Genomic DNA, 18,244 nt, shown 5'->3' with positions numbered 1-18,244 from the left:
GCTCAAAGTTTACCTGTTTGCCTATGCTTTATCATTCAAATACAGCATGGCCCTGCCGCCATCTCACTAGGCCCCTCTCGCTAGGCCAAAGTTACACGTGTAGAGGGGGCTGCTAAACTATCCTGACCTCAGGATCCTGTAAGAGGGTCACCGGCGAGGGTGCTGACGGAGCGCCAGGCTTTTCTTGGCACTGAACACAACGGGTGCAGTGGGAGATGGGAAAAGCAAGGAGGGCCTAAGGCTGGAGTGTGGGTGAAGGTCATGGGCAGAGTGGGACTCTAACCCCTCCCAGGGATGGAGGACTGTGGCAATTTGGCCATGGGATGTCATCCGGTAAGTCTCTGCCGTGCATGGAACTGCTCTGAGAACAGCCCCGTGTCTTCCTCTCACCCAAGTCTCCAGACTGAGCACACTCAGCAAATACATCAGAGGCTGCTTGCGTGCTAGCTGGCCATCGATAACTCTGTAGGGCCCCCCACCATCATGCCTGAGCATCCTCCAGACACTGAGTTAATAGTCCAGGCAGACTAGCCCTGTATTACAGATGGCGGGGCATGGAGACAGGGGAAGTGATTTGCTCAAGGTCATGGGAAGGAATCTGTAGCAGAGCCAGGAATTGGGCCAGGGGAGCGAAGCTGGCAAACTAGGTCTTCAGATCCAACAGGGGCCAGGATCTGCAAGTGTGGTCCCATGGGGCTACCACAAGTGAAAGTGAGGGTGAATTTGGCCCGCGGAATCGCTACCACTGGTGGTGATGGTATATGAGTCACGAGCTGGACGTAACCTGGGGCTGGGGGAAGTTGGAATGGAGGGAAGGGTGGAGTTACAAGGCCTTGTGGTTAAGGCAGCTGGACTGGGACTAATCTGCTCAGGGAAGTAGCGGCAGCCAGTCAAGGAGAAACAGCAAAGACTATTGAGCAATCTGCGGGGCTGTCCGTAACCCAAGGGAGACAGTGCGGTCGAGCGTGTCAGGCGCTGGACTGGAAATTGGAACTCCCGGGTTCTGATCCCAGCTGCAACTGACCGGCTGAGTGAATCTGCCCAAGTCCCTACCCCTCTCATGCTGTGTCTTTTCGGCAGCATTTACCCAAGCTCTCCCCAGCCACCTCGCTGACTCGCCTCTGCTGTCATGAGGGTGGCCACATTGCCAAATGCTGGAGCTGCCCCGAGTGATTGCAGTAGCAGCTGACAGGCTGGTCCAGCTCCTGCTGCGTAGCCCATCCCAGGGGCCAGCCAGCTCCCAAAACACTACCACGCTCTCTCGAGATGGTAAGCTGCTCCAGGCAGATGCTGTCTCTCCCCGTGTGTCTGTATAGCACCACGCCTGGCCTCGCAGCGCATTAGCACAGGCAGGGGTGGCTCCAGGCCCTAGCATGCCAAGCACGTGCTTGGGGCAGCAAGCCACGGGGGGCGCTCTGCCGGTTGCCCCGAGGGCAGCAGGCAGGCTGCCTTTGACGGCTTGCCTGCGGAGGGTCCGCTGGTCCTGGGGCTTCGGGCTGCAGGAGGTTCACTGAAGCCGCGGGACCAGCGGACCCTCCGCAGATAAGCTGCTGAAGGCAGCCTGCCTGCCATGCTTGGGGCGGCAAAATACGGAGAGGGCCTGGTTTACACGCATAGGAACTACCCACCTGAAAGCAGCATGATCCCAGATGCTGCAGCCATCACCCTTTGGTCCTAGGGTCACGTTTCTCAGAGCCGAGATTAGACAAGGGGCAGGCTATAATGTATAGCACAGGCATTCTTCATGGATGCTGATGGATGCAAACAGATCCAGTAGTTCTCCAGCTTCCATCTCATCTCACAGCAGCATCGAAGTGGAGATCAAGGCTCCATTGTGCCAGGTGCTGGACACACAGAGAAGCAGGCACCGTCCTTGAGCCACAGAGCTTTAGGCGAAGGAAGTTGTTCTCTCATTTTACAGCTGGGGAACGGAGACCCAGGAGCGGCTAAGTGTCTTGCCATGTGTTTTACAGGAAGGCCAAGGCAGAGGCAGGACTAAACCCCTAAATCCTAGCCTGGTGTCTTAGCCTTCGCTAGCATTTTCTGAGCATTAGCTGAGTCTCACGAGCAGGTAGATCAGTGGGGAAACTGAGGCACGGTGCAGCGAAGGGAGTTGCCCAGCAGTGGTGCCTGAAGCAGGAATAGAGCCCAGCGGTCTTGACTCACCCACATGTGCTTTAAAAACAAGTCCGTGCTCCCTCACTGGAGTTGTGATGTCACTGAGCCCAGGCTGCTCAGCACCCCAGCATGTAACACAGCCCTCTCCGCACGCTCTGCGCAGGTCTCTCTGCTGCAACTCTGCCTGCCCTGACGCACTAATTGGTGCCTGGCCAACGCTCATGATTTTATTGCAAGCCTCACAATATCTGATGTTTTTTCTTAATGCCCCAAAAGCAGAACATTATGGCTGTTCCCTGCTTCCCAGGTGCCATAGGAGGCCAAGGGAAGTGGAGTGTATGTTAGAGCAGCCCTGGGGCCACTCTCACTTACACAGGGGGCAGGGCAGCTCTACACCAGCTTGCACAGGGGGGATTCTCAGAGGGCCATTTCCACCTATTTTAAGGCCCCTTAAGGGCATCACTGAAACCTAAAGAGCCCTCAGTGTGACTGAGAACCAGGCCCCTCCAGCACAGACCGGAAAATGGTCCTATTGCCGAGTGTGGGTCAGGGTAGCAGAGTTCAGAAGGGCAAGACAGTGATGCACCAGAAAGGGGCGGTCCCCACTCAGGGTAGGAAAGGGCCCCTCTCGGGCACAGGGTGGCGAGTTGCAGTGGACATTCTTCAGAACAAAGCAAAGAAACTCCCGCTTAGCAGAGCAAGACAGGACAGGGGTTAACCCCAGAATCACAGAGCTGCCCTGACAAGATGGAAATTGCCTGCTCAGGTGGGTGGGAAGTAGATGTCCGAGGCTTTCCACTAGGAGCAGCAGAAGACCCCTAAAAGTGTGTGTGGGGGGGACCCACCTGTGCCCGAACAATGGCCCCTCCCTCTTCCCTCAGGCTCCGCCCCCACACTGACCATTCCCTGCAGCCCCGCCTTCATATTGTCCCATCCCGAGGCTCCGCCTCCACGCTGTCCCTTCTCCCAAGGCCTCACTCCCACACTGCTTCTTCTCTCCAAGAACCTGCCCCTCGCTTAATTCTCTCCCCGCCCCTGTCACTTACTCTTATGGCCTTTTAAAAGGCAGGGCGGGAACATGGCCACCTGCCCCAGCCCTGTTTCAGTGCCCCAGCTTTCCACCTCCTGCACACAGCCCGTGCCTAGCGCTGTCCTACAGGCACCGAGTCAACCAGATTACACAGCGCAATAAGGGGCGTATTTCCGACAACTATTAAGCCCTAGGGGCAGCACCCCATGTAATTTTGCTGCTAATCTGAGCCCTGCATATAACCTCCTGTGTCAGAGATGGGAATTAGCTCTTCTAGCCTGGTCCCCATGTCCCTCCTGGACTCTGGCACCCTTTACCCTGGGGTTCTGCCCCAGCAGTACCCCCACAATCTGGGTCTCCCCACCCCAGGGAACTCCCAACCCTCTATCCCCACCTTGCCTCAGTGGCTACTGCCAGTCGTCATTTAGCCCCCGCTCACTGGGGCAGACGGTAGTCTGTAAACCCCTAATCATCTGCAAGGGGGTTAGACCTGCTGCCTCTGCCTATTCCTGGACTGCCCCTCTGCAGCCCTAGTACCCTTTCTGTGGTCCTTAACTCAGCCTGCAGCCTGGGGCTTAGCTAGGCTGGAGCTCCCCAGCTCCCTCTGCCCTTCCCCAGCACTGCTCCACCCTAGGTACCCTCTGTCACGGAGTGTGGGGGAGTCCGGCCCTGCACCCCTCTTCCTGGGACCCACAGTGACTCTCAGCCAGCCAGTAAAACAGAAGGTTTATTGGACAACAGGAACGCAGGTTACAGCAGAGCTTGCAGGCACAGTCAGGACCCCTCCACCGAGTCCTTCTGGGCTTTCAGGGTGCTTGGATCCTAGCTAGGATACCCTGAATTCCGCCCACACAGCCCCCAGCCCAAACTCAAACTTCTCCCCTCCTGCCACTCCCTTCCTTTGTCCCCTTCCCGGGCAAAGGTGTTGACCTTTCCCCTCCCTTACCTAGCTCAGGTTACAGGCCCTGGCATCGTCCATCCCCTAAAGTCCTCCCTTGCTCTCCCACTCCCCTACTGCATCACACCCTCCTTGGCTTCCCAGGCAGCCAGGTCCTTCTCTCCCTAAAGATAGAGAGAGAGATTGTCTTCCGGCCTCTGGCCCTCAGCCCTCTTATAGGGCCAGCAGTGGTCTGATTGGGGCTTGGCCCCACCACCTGTGGCTGCTTCTCCCAATCAGCCTGGATTCCGCCCCCCCTCACTCCCCCAGCCCTCTCCCAGGGCTGTTATAAGCCCTTCAGGGCAGGAGCGGGGTGACCACCCTGCTACACGACTGTTATAAGAATCATAGAATCATAGACTTTAAGGTCAGAAGGAACCATTATGACCACCTAGCCCAGGGGTAGGCAACCTATGACACGTCTGCTGAAGGCGGCATATGAGCTGATTTTCAGTGGCACTCACACTGCCTGGGGGGCTCTGCATTTTAATTTAATTTTAAATGAAGCTTCTTAAAAATTTTAAAAGCCTTATTTACTTTACACACAACAATAGTTTAGTTATATATTATAGACTTATAGAAAGAGACCTTCTAAAAATGTTAAAGTGTATTACTGGCACGTGAAACCTTAAATTAGAGTGACTAAATGAAGACTTGGCACAGCACTTCTGAAAGATGCCCACCCCTGATCTAGTCTGACCTCCTGCACAACGCAGGCCACAGAATCTCACCCACCCACTCCTGTAACAAACCCCTGACCTATGTCTGAGCTACTGAAGTCCTAAATCATGGTTTAAAGTTCCCACACTGCCCTTTCTAAGCAAGCAGTTTTATTGTTAAGAAAAAAGCATATTTAAAATGATCAAAGAACCTCCATGCATGCTACGAAACTCACCTGAGTTCACACCCTCACTCCAGCAAGGGCTTGGGTTGGAGGGAAGTCCTTCAAACCCCAACACAGGGGTTTTGCCTGTGGTTGTCCATTCATACCCCGTTCACTCAGAACTTGGATCTGAGCCTCTCTTCCTTTCATCCAGTGGGGCTTCCAAGGCACCATGACTAGGTCATCAGCCAGACAATGGGTTTCTACTCAAGGCACAACTTCAAAAGAATGGCTCCAGAGGTGGGTCATTTGCATGCCCCGCCTCCCATGGATCTCCTGGGAATCCTGCTACTTTGTTTGTCTAACACAATGGAGCCACTAATGGCTCTTCAATGCGTCTCCTGCGGCTCTTTGCAGCACTTGACATTAAAACATGGTGTGATTTAGTTATTACCCAGTCTGAGTTATTAGCCAATCGGGATGCTTTGACTATATTATTAACCCACTAAGCCATCAACTTGCATTAAGGTATTAACTTATTTGCTGTGAGAATAATACATATATTGAATATGTCCTTGGTCATTCCCTCTCCTGGGGCTATTTTGGGTCACACTGATCACTAATTTGGCTCCTGAATCACTGAGCGGTGAGTATCACTGGTCTAACCCCTTGTTTCAAAGCATCCTTTGAAGGACATAACACATCCCAGGGTTTCCATTAGCCAAGACTTCTCCTTAAAGAAGGTACAGACAATCCCATGTAACACACAAACATTTGGATTTTTAATGCAGTGAACTCCAAAAACACTTAATAAAGTTTGTCGCTGGCAGCAAATCACCAGAACAATCACATCTTCCGATTTACGAGAGTGGAAGAGCACATCCAGTCTGCAAACTCAGGTGTGATTGTAGTGCAGACAAGTATAACCACGCTTGCTTTCATCCAACTAGCATGCATAACAATAATGGCAAAGAAATGGTCGGATGGACGACAATGTAGGTCGGCAACAAGGGTCTGGACCTGGGGTCCCTGGTTGCAAGCTCATACTGAAGCCTTGGCTGTCACATCTTCACTACTCACCCAGTGGAGCCGACTAGATTGAAGCTAGTCTGGGAATGGCCACCTAAGCTGGAATCATACCTTCACTTGCAGTACAGGCATATCCTGAGTGAGAAGCGAATTGGGCCCTAGATTTGAATGAGATTAGAAAGATTTATGCACCGGTTCGCCTAGATGAGAAAGGCGCAGATATGTTGAATGGAATTTATGGGAGAGGCTGCAGTACATTAAGTCTACGGCCTCACTGGTGGGACGCAATCATTCTCAGGTGGTGCACTTTGCAGCTCACACACTGACACAACACTAACAGCCAGCTCAGGGCAAGAGGGCTATTCAGGGATTGCTGCCACATCTGGCAGCTCCTCTGGCAGAGATTCAGAGTTCCAAAAGCGAGGGCAGCCTGTGCCAGGACTAAGTCCTTCCCATGAGCTGGGTTATGCCAAACCAGGGGGTGGAGCTGCGTTCTTCAGAGAGAGCAGGTAGCAGGACATCAGACGTTCTCCATGCCAGGGCAGCAGAGATGCTCCTATCTAGGCCTCTCATTCTGGGCTGCTCAGACCCCATTGTTGTTGTTATTTGTATTTCAGTAGGGCCTAGAGGAGGGCCCCTTTGTACCGGGCACTGTATGTGATCTAAATCCGGGGCACTCTGCATAATGGAGCAAGCAACTCCAGCTTTGCCCTGAGATGAGAATCTGGCTTCGGAGGGGAATCAGAGGAGGAGCTGGGACTAGTCACAGAGCACTCACTGTATAGCTGGTTCGACTTGTTCAGACGCTTGAGAGTTTATATGTTCCCCGATGCCACAGCAACAAGCTGAGGAATGAGACTGAGAGATAAGCATCGTGTGCCTCCCAAGGGAACCCTTCCTTTGTTTGAACAGTAGCACCGAGGCGGGGGGGGGAAGTGATGGGAGCATAAACAGTCATCACCAGGGCTGCATCAGGCCGAAACGCTTATCAGCTGAGCTATGCTGGGAATACAGAGGGGAGGCCTTCCACTCGACAGACAGACGGCTGCCTCACTCCTCCATCTTCAGATTTCTCCCTTTAATAGCTGCTTCCACCGCTGTTAGCTGCTACCCTGCTGCCAATCATTAAGGCGGGGGAGCCTGGGCTAGCCAACAGCACAAGGGTAGGGGTCCTACCTGGCGGGCGCCTGGTACGTTCATCTGCACAGTGATGCCCAGAGATCATATTGGGCCCTTCGCACAGGACTGAATTGCAATGCCAGAGCTGACCTAGGACCGCTAGCAGTAGGCTAGAAGGCCTCCAATTGCAACACCTGCTCAATGCTCAATGTGCCAATAATCAACCCAGCATGTGAGCTGCACATTGGTTCCCGCCGATGCCAAGAATAATGATAAACGATGTGGCTTTGTGCTGCAAAACATCCCTTGGCTGAGTGCAGCCTCCCTGCCCTGCCAGCACCTGATTTTCAGTGCAAGGCAGATACAGGCACCTCCTGGATCTAGCCAGCTTTCACTTGTCTGTTGCTACAGCTACAAATCTGACCCTTGGGTAATAGCCTGCGGCTTTCTTTTGCCCATCGTCTTTGATACCAAAGGGAACAAATTCCTTGGCTACTGTCTCTGGGCTTTCCTGCAGTTCTGTCACCACCTGCTGGCTCCTCGAGGCTGAGAGCTCTGATCGCTACACCACCGTAAGTTACAGCCAGAGGCAGCCAGACCATGTTAATGTTCCTAGAGGAAGATGGGGCATGTGGGATGCCCGCTGTAGGGTTCCACATGAAAACGATGCCGAAAGGATGTTTGCAGTGTTGTTAGGGTGACCAGATGTCCTGATTTTACTGAGACCATCCTGATATTAGGGGCTTTTTCTTATATAGGCAACTATACCCCTTTCCGGGGAAAAAAGTGTCTCAATTTTTCATACTTGCTATCAGGTCACCCCAAGTGATGTAACTATGCTGGTCCCAGGATATTAGAGAGACAAGGCGGGTGATGTAATATCTTGTATTGGACCAACCTGTGGAACTCCTTGCCAGAGGATGTTGTGAAGGCCAAGACTATAACAGGGTTCAAAAAAGAGCTAGATAAGTTCCTGGAGGATAGGTCCACCAATGGCTATTAGCCAGGATGGGCAGGGATGGCGTTTCTAGCCTCTGTTTGCTGGAAGCTGGGAATGTGTGACAGGGGATGGATCACTTGATGATCATTTGTTCTGTTCATTCCCTCTGGGGCACCTGGCACTGGCCACTGTGGAAGATAGGGTACTGGGCACTTTTGGTCTGATCCAGTAGAGCCATTCTTATATCCTTATATTGAACTTCTGTTGGTGGAAGAGACAAGCTTTTGTGCTACACAGAGCTTTTCTTCAGGTCTGTGGAAAGAAATCCGCATGTCTGAGCTAAATTCAAGCTGGGGCAGATAGTTGAGCACAAAGGGTAACATGCCGTGGTGGGAGGTCCCCTGGAGATGGAGTGGAAACAGGCTGTTAAGGTTGTAAAGAGAAGAATGGAAAAAGTAAATGCCAAAGTTAAGGCTGCACAATTAAGCTTAACCCTGCCCCCTTGCGGCTGTAATCCATGATCCTGGACTGTTTCTCATATACTGCGCAAATTTTGCTACAGCCTTAGACACACCTGTCATCCCTCACCCCATTTCAGACCCACAGAGCCATCCACATAGGCCGTCCACACACTCAGCCACAAACACACACACAGCCACAGTCATGCACAAAGATCTACAAACACATATAGACTACACACGCACCTAACCACATAGACACACTAACACAGTCTCCCATACACTCTCACCCAATCTGTGCATACACCCACAAACACCTACACACATACTAACACACAGTCTCGCATACACTTTAACACAACCTGTGCATAAACTCACAAACACCTACACACACATTAACACACAGTCTCCCATACACTCTAACACAACCTATGCATACACTCACAACCTACACACACACACAAACATACTCGCTCACACACATTCTAACACAACTTTACAAACACATGAAAGCACACAGACCCATCCAAACACAGACAGACACACGTGCAGCGAGCCAGATACACACACACCCAGCCAAATGTGCAACTACACAGACACTGAGTCCCATCCACACAAAGCCACGTACGCAGACACATGCACGCACTTACACACAGCGCTGTCGCTCTCTGCACAGCACATGTGCCCTGCACACACCGACCAGGAGCCGGGCACACAGGCATCAGAGGCACCGAGCATTTGTCACCAGTCAGAAGCAGCTCCCCACCCCGAGACCTAATTAGCACACGCAGCAGAGAACGCGGGCGACACAAAGGGCAGCGCTTGCCCAAGCTGAGCATCACATGCCGAGCAGCGTGGAAGGCACGAGAAGGCAAAGGACAGGAGACGCCAACCCAAATTCAGCAATGCTTGACCCGCTCATGACACCCCCCACCATCCCCCCAACACCTGCTCCCAGCTCCCCAGCTCACATGCACTTGTCTGGAGATAGGTATTTGGCAGGCATGTGAGAAACAGCTGCAGAGGCTGGCGGTCTCATCCCCAGCACTGAGACTGGCCTTTATAAACCTGAGCCTCGTAGCCTCCCCTAGGAGGCAGGTCAAGATCTTTATCCTTATTTTCAAAGTGGGGAAACTGAGGCACAGAGCTGGGCAGGGCCATGCTGCAAATCAATGGCAGAGTGGGGAATAAAACCCAGAAGCCCTGGCTCACACTAGACCACAGTTTCCTCCCGGAATAGGCATAGAAGAACGCAGGAGTCCTGACTCCCCATCCCAGCACACACCTCGCCACACACAACTACAGAGACGGGACAGGAATCCTATCTCCATTGTGTTATCCCAAAGACCTGGGCCTGATTCTCAGTCACACTCTGGCCCCTTTGTGCCGCTCCGGCAGGGTCACGGGGTCTTCAAGTGGCTGGGAACGGCTCCCCGAGGGCTCCCCTCCCCTGCAAAGGCCTCCCCAACCCCCGGCTTAGGGGAAGGTTCAGGGTGCTGGCCAGAGCACGCTGCATGGTGACTCTTCTCCGCTCCCTGGGGGCCATGAGGTGCACAGCATCAATCAGAGCAGCTCGGCTAATACTAATTGGCTAGAAATCATTTTAAGATCGTTTATTTCCTGGCCCCAAGATGGCAGCAGCATTCCTGCCTTTACCAGGCGCACAGCGTCTGCTGTGGAGCCCAGCTTCCCAAGTCTTCTAAAATGAAAGAAAAAAGGCCAGGAAAACTGTTGTGTAGTAAAGACGCACTTCTCTCTCTCCATCTGCACCCCGGCTCTCTATTCCCCCACACCCCATCTACTTATCTAGCTCTTCCAATGCCTCTGATCTATCCCCACCTCACTCAGCAGCAGGGCATCTGTCTGTCCAGCTGTTGTCTAACCCACCCAGCAGGGGGTTCAGAGATGGGTGGTGGAATTAGGAAGAAAATTCCCCAATGGGCAGTTAATTCCACCATTGTTCCCTAGAAACTTATTTGCACCTGCCTCTGAAGCAGGGCCATTGGGAGTCAGAGACCTGGCTTCTGTCCCTAGCTCTGCCACCAACCTGCTGGAGGACCATGGGCAAATCACTTCCCCACCGTGCCTCAGTTTCCCCCTATGTCCCATGTCTCCTGGGCACTGTCTGAGACAGGCTCTAGCCATTCCTAATCCCCCTAGCTCAGTGGTTCTCAAACTTTTGTACTGGTGACCCCTTTCACATAGCAAGCCTCTGAGTGCAATCCCCCTATAAATTAAAAATACTTTAATATATTATAAATGCTGGAGGCAAAGCGGGGTTTGGGGTGGAGGCTGACATCTCACGACCCCCCATGTAGTAACCTCACGACCCCTTGAGGGGTCCCAACCCCCAGGTTGAGAACTCCTGCCCTAGACTATGCCTCTTATTGTGGTCTCTGGGTGTGCTTGCATCCTCCTAGGGGCTAAGGGCAGGAACGGCACCAGGGATTTTGGCACCCTAGGCGGGGGTCCTTCCGCACTCCCAGTCTTCGGGGCACTTCAGCGGCTGGTCCCAGAGCAAGTGAAGGACCCACCGCTGAATTGCCCCTGAAGACCCAGAACGCGGAAGGACCCGCCGCCTAATTGCCCCCGAAGACCCAGAGCACGGAAGGATCCCCTTCCGCCGAATTGCCCCCGAAGACCCGGAGCACGGAAGGACCCCCTTCCACCGAATTGCCCCCGAAGACCCAGAGCACGGAAGGACCCCCTTCCGCCGAATTGCCTCCGAAGACCCGGAGCATGGAAGGACCCTCTGCCATTGAATTGCCCCCAAGACCCAGAGCACGGAAGGACCCTCCGCCGCTGAATTGCTGCTCCCTCAAATCCTGGTGCCCTAGGCGACCGCCTAGGTCGCCTAAATGGAAGTGCCAGCCCTGGCTAAGGGCCAGTTCTTCAGAGGTATTTAGGCACCTAACTCCCATTGACTTCAATGGGAGTTAGGCACCTCAATACGTTTGCGGAGCTGAGCGCCCCTGGCTGGGCAGCAGAGCTGTAGGTGCTGGGGCTTCCAGCTGGGAAAAGGCAGCTGCCCAACCTGCTACATCCTTACAGGCCTTCACCCCGTCTTCAGCCAGGGGAGCCCAGGGTGTGAAAAGGACTCTTGCAGGCCCGGGTGTGTCATGGCTTCCTGGCCGGGCTGAGCTGGAAGGAACCGTTCTGGATGGGAAACAGGGAATCCTGAGGGCAGGCAAAGGGTGGGCAAAGGCAGAGAGGGAAAGGAGTTTCCATTCAGCTCAGTGTGTGCGTGTGTCTGTGTCTGAGTGTGAGAGAAAGAGAGAGAGAGTCGGTGTCTGAAACTGTGCATGACAGAGATTGTGTGTGTGTTTGTGCACACAAGAGTCTGTAAGCAGGTGTGAGATTCTCTGCGTGTGCATGTGTGAGAGCATGAGATTGTGTGTGTGTGTGTGTGTGTGCACATGAGTGTTTGTGTGTGTGAGACTGTCTGCGGGTGTGCGCAGGAGATTGTCAGTGTGCACGCACCCAAGGGAAAGAGAGAGTGTACAAGGGAAAGCAGGTACCTGTGTGAGAGCGTCAGCATGTGTTTAAGTGTCAGTGTGCCAGGGAAAGTGGGTGTGTGTATGAGTAGGCGTGCAAAGGAAAGTGAGTGTGTGCATGCAAGGGAAAGTGTGCATGTGTGTGTGAGCATGTCTCTGTGTTTCAGTGTGTGTGCAAGGGAGACAGTGTGATAGGACAGTGTGTGAGCACTGTGGGTTTGCCAACTGCTTGTGCATGTGTACAGGTGTGTGAGGAACAGTTTGTAATTTTGTGTCTGTGTGAATATGTGTACCTGTATGTGTATGTGTGACTACATCTCTGCATGTGTGAGCCTGCAAGTGTGTAGGAATGTGTGTGCCTGTGTGAAACTGTGTTGTGTGTAACTCTGGGTGAACTTGGGGGGGGGGGTTATACCTGGGTCAGCTGCGTGTCTGAGAAAACTCAATAGTTGTGTGAGCGTGTGCGTGTGAATGCCTCTGTGTGAATGCGAGTCTGTGTATTCGTGTGCCTCTATCTGTAAGGATGCCCTGGGCTGCGTGTGTGTTGTGAATCTGTGAAAATGAGAGTATGTATGCGTGCCTCCAGACCGGGTGCGTGTTGTAAATCTGTATTCGTGTGTCTCCCTGTGAAAATAAAGCGTGCCTGTGTGTGTGCACCCTGGATTGTGTGTCTGTCTGCGTGCTGGGTTGTGTGTGTGTGTGTGTGTGTGTGTGTGTGTGTGCGCGCCAGAGGTTGGGGAGCGGGGGCAGCGAGCTGTCCCTGTGTGTCCGTCGCTCAAACCCCGGCTCCGCCTCTCCCCTATAAACCCGGCTCCGGCGCTGCCCGGGCTCAGAGCAGCAGCGCCCGCCCCGGTCCTGCCCCGCGCCCCGGGATTACAGATGGTCGTTCAGCTCCGCCCCGCGCCCCAGCTGCCCGGCAGGATGGCCGAAGGGAGCCAGCCCAAAGTGGAAGCCAATATCCTGGTGCTGGGAGCGGAGAAAGTGGGGAAATCCGGTGAGTGTTGGGCACCCCACAGCCCCCGTCCGATCCCTGCCCCCTTCCCTCCCACTGCCCCCTTCCCTCCACCCCCCCTCCCGTCCGATCCCTGCCCCCTTCCCTCCCACTGCCCCCTTCCCTCCATCCCTCCTCCCGTCCGATCCCTGCCCCCTTCCCTCCACCCCCCCTCCCGTCCGATCCCTGCCCCCTTCCTTCCCACTGCCCCCTTCCCTCCATCCCTCCTCCCGTCCGATCGCTGCCTCCTTCCTTCCATCTTCCCACTGCCCCCTTCCCTCCATCCCTCCTCCCGTCCGATCCCTGCCCCCTTCCCTCCCACTTCCCCCTTCCCTCCACCCCCCCTCCCGTCCGATCCCTGCCCCCTTCCCTCCACCCCCCCTCCCGTCCGATCCCTGCCCCCTTCCTTCCCACTGCCCCCTTCCCTCCACCCCCCCTCCCGTCCGATCCCTGCCCCCTTCCTTCCCACTGCCCCCTTCCCTCCATCCCTCCTCCCGTCCGATCGCTGCCTCCTTCCTTCCATCTTCCCACTGCCCCCTTCCCTCCATCCCTCCTCCCGTCCGATCCCTGCCCCCTTCCCTCCCACTGCCCCCTTCCCTCCATCCCTCCTCCCGTCCGATCCCTGCCCCCTTCCCTCCCACTGCCCCCTTCCCTCCACCCCCCCTCCCGTCCGATCCCTGCCCCCTTCCTTCCCACTGCCCCCTTCCCTCCATCCCTCCTCCCGTCCGATCCCTGCCCCCTTCCCTCCACCCCCCCTCCCGTCCGATCCCTGCCCCCTTCCCTCCCACTGCCCCCTTCCCTCCATCTTCCCACTGCCCCCTTCCCTCCACCCCTCCCACAGCCCCCCTCCTCGTCCGATCGCTGCCCCTTTTCTCCCACTGCCCCTTTCCTCCACCACCCCACAGTCCCCCACCCTTCCATCCGATCGCTGCCCCTTTCCCTTCATCTTCCCACTGCCCCTTTCCCTCCACCCTCCCACATGCTGTACCCCATGCATGTGGACAGCTGTTCTGAGTTCTCACTCCGGCTTTGCCCACCACCCTGATCCCACTGGGACCGTGCAGGGGTGAGGGGACGCGCTGGGAGGACCCGGAATGGCTTGCAGTCCTGCCGGGCGATCTAGGTTCAGCTTGGTGCCAGCCTGAGTAACGCTGGGTTTCTTATGTTCCAGCTCTGACAGTCCGATTCCTCACCCGGAGGTTTATTGGTGAATATGGAGATATTGGTGAGTAGCTTTGGGTTATGATCGCTTTCTTTCTTTCTTTCTTTCTTTCTTTCTTTCTTTCTTTCTTTCTCACTCTGTTAATGGCTCCGTCTTTTTTCCCCCTTCCCCGTGCGGCTCCAGAATCCGTTTACACGCACAACGGGATGGTCGGAGGCAGAGACGTTTGCTTCAGCATCTGGGACTCCACCTGCCCCCAGGTGAGAAATCACAGCCCGCAGCGTCCAACCCAACCCAATGGGCTTTTGGGACAGAATGGATGGAATGAGTTTGTTGGGACTCAGGCCAGCTCCTAACAGGACAGATGTCCTCCCAGCAGATGGAGCCAAGGCAGCTCATCCCCACCCCGTCTCCTCCTAGAAGGGCACATGGGCAAGGACAAACTTGCTTTGGTTCTGCAGAGCCTTTAGGAAACCCTCTGCCCTCAACAAACATGGCCCCCTTGGCTTCCACCTGAGGCTGAGAAGTGGCACCCAATTCCTTTAATAATGGAATTACTTTTTGGGGGAGGGAGGCTGAATAAAGACCAAGTGGGGAAGGCGAGAGCATGGCTGACAGAACTGACCCTCTCCAATGCCCTGGCACTACTGCTGCAGCAACTAATGTCGCACTCACCAGTGTCTTCACCTGCCCACAAGAAAGATGGATGCTTCAGCTCTTCCCCAGTAATGGCCAGGCCCTCCTTCCCCTCCTAGCTGGTCAGTTATGCCATGCGGCACCTGGAGGGAAAATCCTTTCCTGACCCCCTCCCCCCTTCTCCCCAGCTGGGCTGGTAAGAGAAGGGCTGGGTTGATCTGATCACTGTGGCGACGTGATGGCCTCTTTGCCTCAGCTAATTCCTGGTTTTTGTCCCACTCTCTCTAACCTGCCCCCACTGCCTCCTCTCCAGACCGCCGAGCTCCAGGGCTGGGTGAGTGAGAAGCAGCTGCGCTGGGCGGACGGCTTCGTCGTGGTCTACAGCATCTGTGACCGCTCCAGTTTCCAGCTGGCCCGCCAGCAGCTCCAGCGCATCCGGCAGCTGAAGCGACGGAGCGGTTCCGAGAAAGTGCCCGTCATCCTGGTGGGCAACAAGCGGGACCTGCAGCACCGGCGGGCCGTCTCCAGCGAGGAAGGGCGGCTCCTGGCCCTCTCCACAAACTCGGGTTTCTTTGAGATCTCGGCCGCCGAGACGTACCACGGTGCCCTGGTGGTCTTCCACGAGCTCCTTGACCTGGTGCGGGACTCCAGGAGCTCCGGCAAGAAGGCCGTGGGCATCCGCGGCATCGTCCGCACCATGTCGGCCGTCTTTGGGAGGAGGAGGACAGAATAAGTGAGGAGGGGTCCCACGAAGAGAGCTCGGATCCTGGGGAAAACGGAACGTAGCCGGAATCACGCCCCAGTGGCTTGGGTGTCGCTGGTTCCTCAGTCTGGCATGGAGCGTGGCATCGGATGAGCCCCTTGGCAAGGGTCCATGGCGAGAGCCAGGGGGAAGCAGCTCTGTGTGTGTGTCGCCAGCCTTCTCGGGTGGGAGCTCTGGCTGGGGTCTGCGATATAATCAGGGTGGTAATTACATTCCGCCTCCCTACCTGTGCCCGCTGGCAGTTTCCACTGGAGGAACGATTCTCCACCTGCCCCTTCCTTAAAATTGTGACCGTGTGGCTGTTAAAGAGCTGCTGCGCTCTGCCCCAGAGGTGGGTGCATTTCATGGGGTGGGTGAATGAGCGATGTTTACAGTGAACCGGGTTTGTCAAGTGGACATTGGGTGCCCAGGTCTCCCCGATGCCTGTGCAGAGTGGGCGTGTAACACTAGCAACCCTGAATGGCAGCATTTTACGGGCACTTTGACTCCAGAGGGCCAAAATCCCTGCTGGAGGAAATTTGCACTGCTCCGTGTAAGTGCACCAAATTTGGAACACAAGGCAGCAGCGAAGCTGTCACCCAGATCCCATATTTGGATGATATGGTCAGTATATGGGACCTGAGCTTGACGTTCAAGCATTGGGCCCTCTTAACCAAAGGCACGACTGTCTGCAGCAACCTAGAAGCCTTATGTACTTTTAAGGGGCCCATATTTGAAAACTGGGCTCTAAACCCTCGGGTGGTAGAGAGGATTACAATTGTGGTGATGAAATAATGGGGCTTACTGGAGTTTGAGTAGGTTGCACTGGGCTGCACTGGTTTTTCTGCTGGGTTTCCAAATTAATTTTCCTGCTAAAAGTTATCGGGCCAGGTTCTGATCTCGGTTCTGTTGATCTGAACCCATGGACTTTAACAGAGTCACTCTGGATTTACACTTGCTGTAACTGAGAGCAGAATCTAACGCATTGCGTGACTCGTCAGCTACACCAGTGTAAATCCACGTCATTCATTAGTCAGCGGAGTGACTCTGAATTTATTTCAGTGTAACTGATGGCGGAAATCTGGCTCTTTTATTGCACCCTGTAAGCAACAACGGTGGCATTTGTCATTGCATCCAGCGAAGGCTAGTGACAGAAGTAAGGCTCAGGACTCCGGGGTTTGATTCCTGGCTCTGCCACTGATTTGCTGTGCAACTTTGGGCAAATCACGTCCCGCCCTGTGCCTCAGTTTCTTCATCTGTAAGATGGGGATAATAATGCCTACCTCACAGTTTGTGTGGTCTGAGGCTTCATTAGTTGCAAAGTGTAAACTATTATTGATTTTTTTTCCCAAAGCCAGATTCTCAACCTAGAATATTAGAAACATGGAACTGCTGAGAGATAAGGCTTTTGCTGTTTAAGGCAGGGTCGTTTTAAATGCCACCTGTCCCAGGGTGAGTGGAAGATGTTATGGTCTCCAGCAGCTGGAATACAAATTCTCACAAAATAAAATGTGAACTGTTGTATATTTGTGAATAACATAAATATTTAACTTATTGGAGCGAATGTTTACATCTGGAATCTTTTATTCCGGTTAAAATATTCTACTTGCACATTAGAAAAAATAAATGATTGTGAAAAAAATGTTATTTTTGGAGGGGCAATAAACATTTGTATGTTATAAAAAAAAATAGTTGGATGCTTTCACTATGACTCTTCGCCCTTGGAGGAAAATCTCAAAGGAGTTGGATTCAATTCCTGGCTTTGCCACGGACACCCTGGGTGATCTGGGCAAGTTACTCAGGCCCAGCTATTACAACAGAAAAAAAACAATGGGGGGCGGGGGAGTAGGTCATCAGACTTCTAAGTAATGAACAGACAATAGATGGGCTCTGGCACTGATCTGTTACCTAGTGGATAGAGAACTGGATGGGGGACTCAGGAGACCTGGATTCTATTCCCAGCTCTGCTGCTGGCCAACTTTGGGCAAGTCAACAGCCCCACTGTGTGCCTCAGTTTCCCCATCTGTAAAATGAGGTTCATGATACCTCCTTTGGAAAGCACTCTGAGACCTGCTGATGATAAGAGCGAGTGGTTATTATTATTTAACCCACACTACAAAGCCAAAGGGACAAGCAGCAAATGGAGTGGCAGGTACTTTCTGCACAGATGCAGGCAGCAGGCTGGTGAGGACTGTCCTGAGGTCAGAGCAGGCCCCAGTGTAATGCGTTGTTGTGCCCTGGGACACTTGTCACAGCACACAGACATAACAAGGGGGGTTTCTTTGCAGGTTGGGTTCTAGTGGGCAGAGTAAGGGGACTCCTGGGACCCATGTCTAGGAGGGAGTGTTATCTGGGGGGTTAGAGCAGGGGAGCGGGAGCCAGGACTCCTGGGTTTTCTCCCTGTGATTGACCTCAGAGGAGTCACTCCTGTTCCAGGTGCCTCACGGCAGTCAGTTTTCCCTTCCTCCCTGCACCGGATGGAGCCATGCAGAGAAGCGCTCACACGGTCACAGACACCAAACACAGGGAACTGGTTGATCTGCAGCCTTGTAGACGGGGGCGGAATCTACGCAGCACTTGGGACCATCCTGTCCCCTCCCCAGCCATGAGGCAGAAGCTGCGGCTGGGAAGCAGACGGTGGAGGGAGGCTGGCGGTGCTATTTGTGAAGCTGAGTAGGATGGGGGCACAGAACCAACATCCACGTGCCACAACAGTCACCATCCGTGGGTTCTCGGGACACACCTTCCCCACAGATAGGTATTTG

The 18,244-nt window shown here is 54.2% G+C and overlaps 2 protein-coding genes across 2 annotated transcripts in view; one reads left to right on the top strand and one right to left on the bottom strand.

Annotated features, from left to right (window-relative positions):
* Nucleotides 1-12,802: 12,802 nt before the first annotated feature.
* Nucleotides 12,803-16,122, top strand: LOC127038308 (ras-related and estrogen-regulated growth inhibitor-like protein). Its single transcript, XM_050930887.1, has 4 exons — nt 12,803-12,942; nt 14,111-14,164; nt 14,285-14,361; nt 15,051-16,122. Exons 1-4 carry the CDS (start codon nt 12,828-12,830, stop codon nt 15,468-15,470), a joined length of 666 nt encoding a protein of 221 aa, XP_050786844.1. The 5' UTR covers nt 12,803-12,827; the 3' UTR covers nt 15,471-16,122.
* LOC127038305 (perilipin-2-like) overlaps nt 16,123-18,244 on the bottom strand; it is a 55,042-nt gene continuing 52,920 nt past the window's right edge. The window contains exon 8 of the mRNA XM_050930881.1: nt 16,123-17,287. Within this exon, the coding sequence (XP_050786838.1) occupies nt 17,278-17,287 (10 nt within the window). The 3' untranslated portion in view covers nt 16,123-17,277. The remainder of the gene's footprint in view (nt 17,288-18,244) is intronic.

Source organism: Gopherus flavomarginatus, chromosome 20 (genome assembly GCF_025201925.1).
Source record: "Gopherus flavomarginatus isolate rGopFla2 chromosome 20, rGopFla2.mat.asm, whole genome shotgun sequence".
Lineage (NCBI taxonomy): Eukaryota > Metazoa > Chordata > Testudines > Testudinidae > Gopherus > Gopherus flavomarginatus.
The sequence above is the reverse complement of the archived record's forward strand: the minus strand, read 5'-3'. Positions and strand labels throughout refer to the sequence as shown.

What these genes read in the sequence shown, in the direction of transcription:
- LOC127038308 (XM_050930887.1), top strand. Translation starts at nt 12,828, where the DNA reads ATGGTCGTTCAGCTCCGCCCCGCGCCCCAGCTGCCCGGCAGGATGGCC. An exon ending in GGAGAAAGTGGGGAAATCCG is followed by an intron (nt 12,943 to 14,110) that starts GTGAGTGTTGGG and finishes CTTATGTTCCAG; the next exon opens with CTCTGACAGTCCGATTCCTC. An exon ending in TGGTGAATATGGAGATATTG is followed by an intron (nt 14,165 to 14,284) that starts GTGAGTAGCTTT and finishes GTGCGGCTCCAG; the next exon opens with AATCCGTTTACACGCACAAC.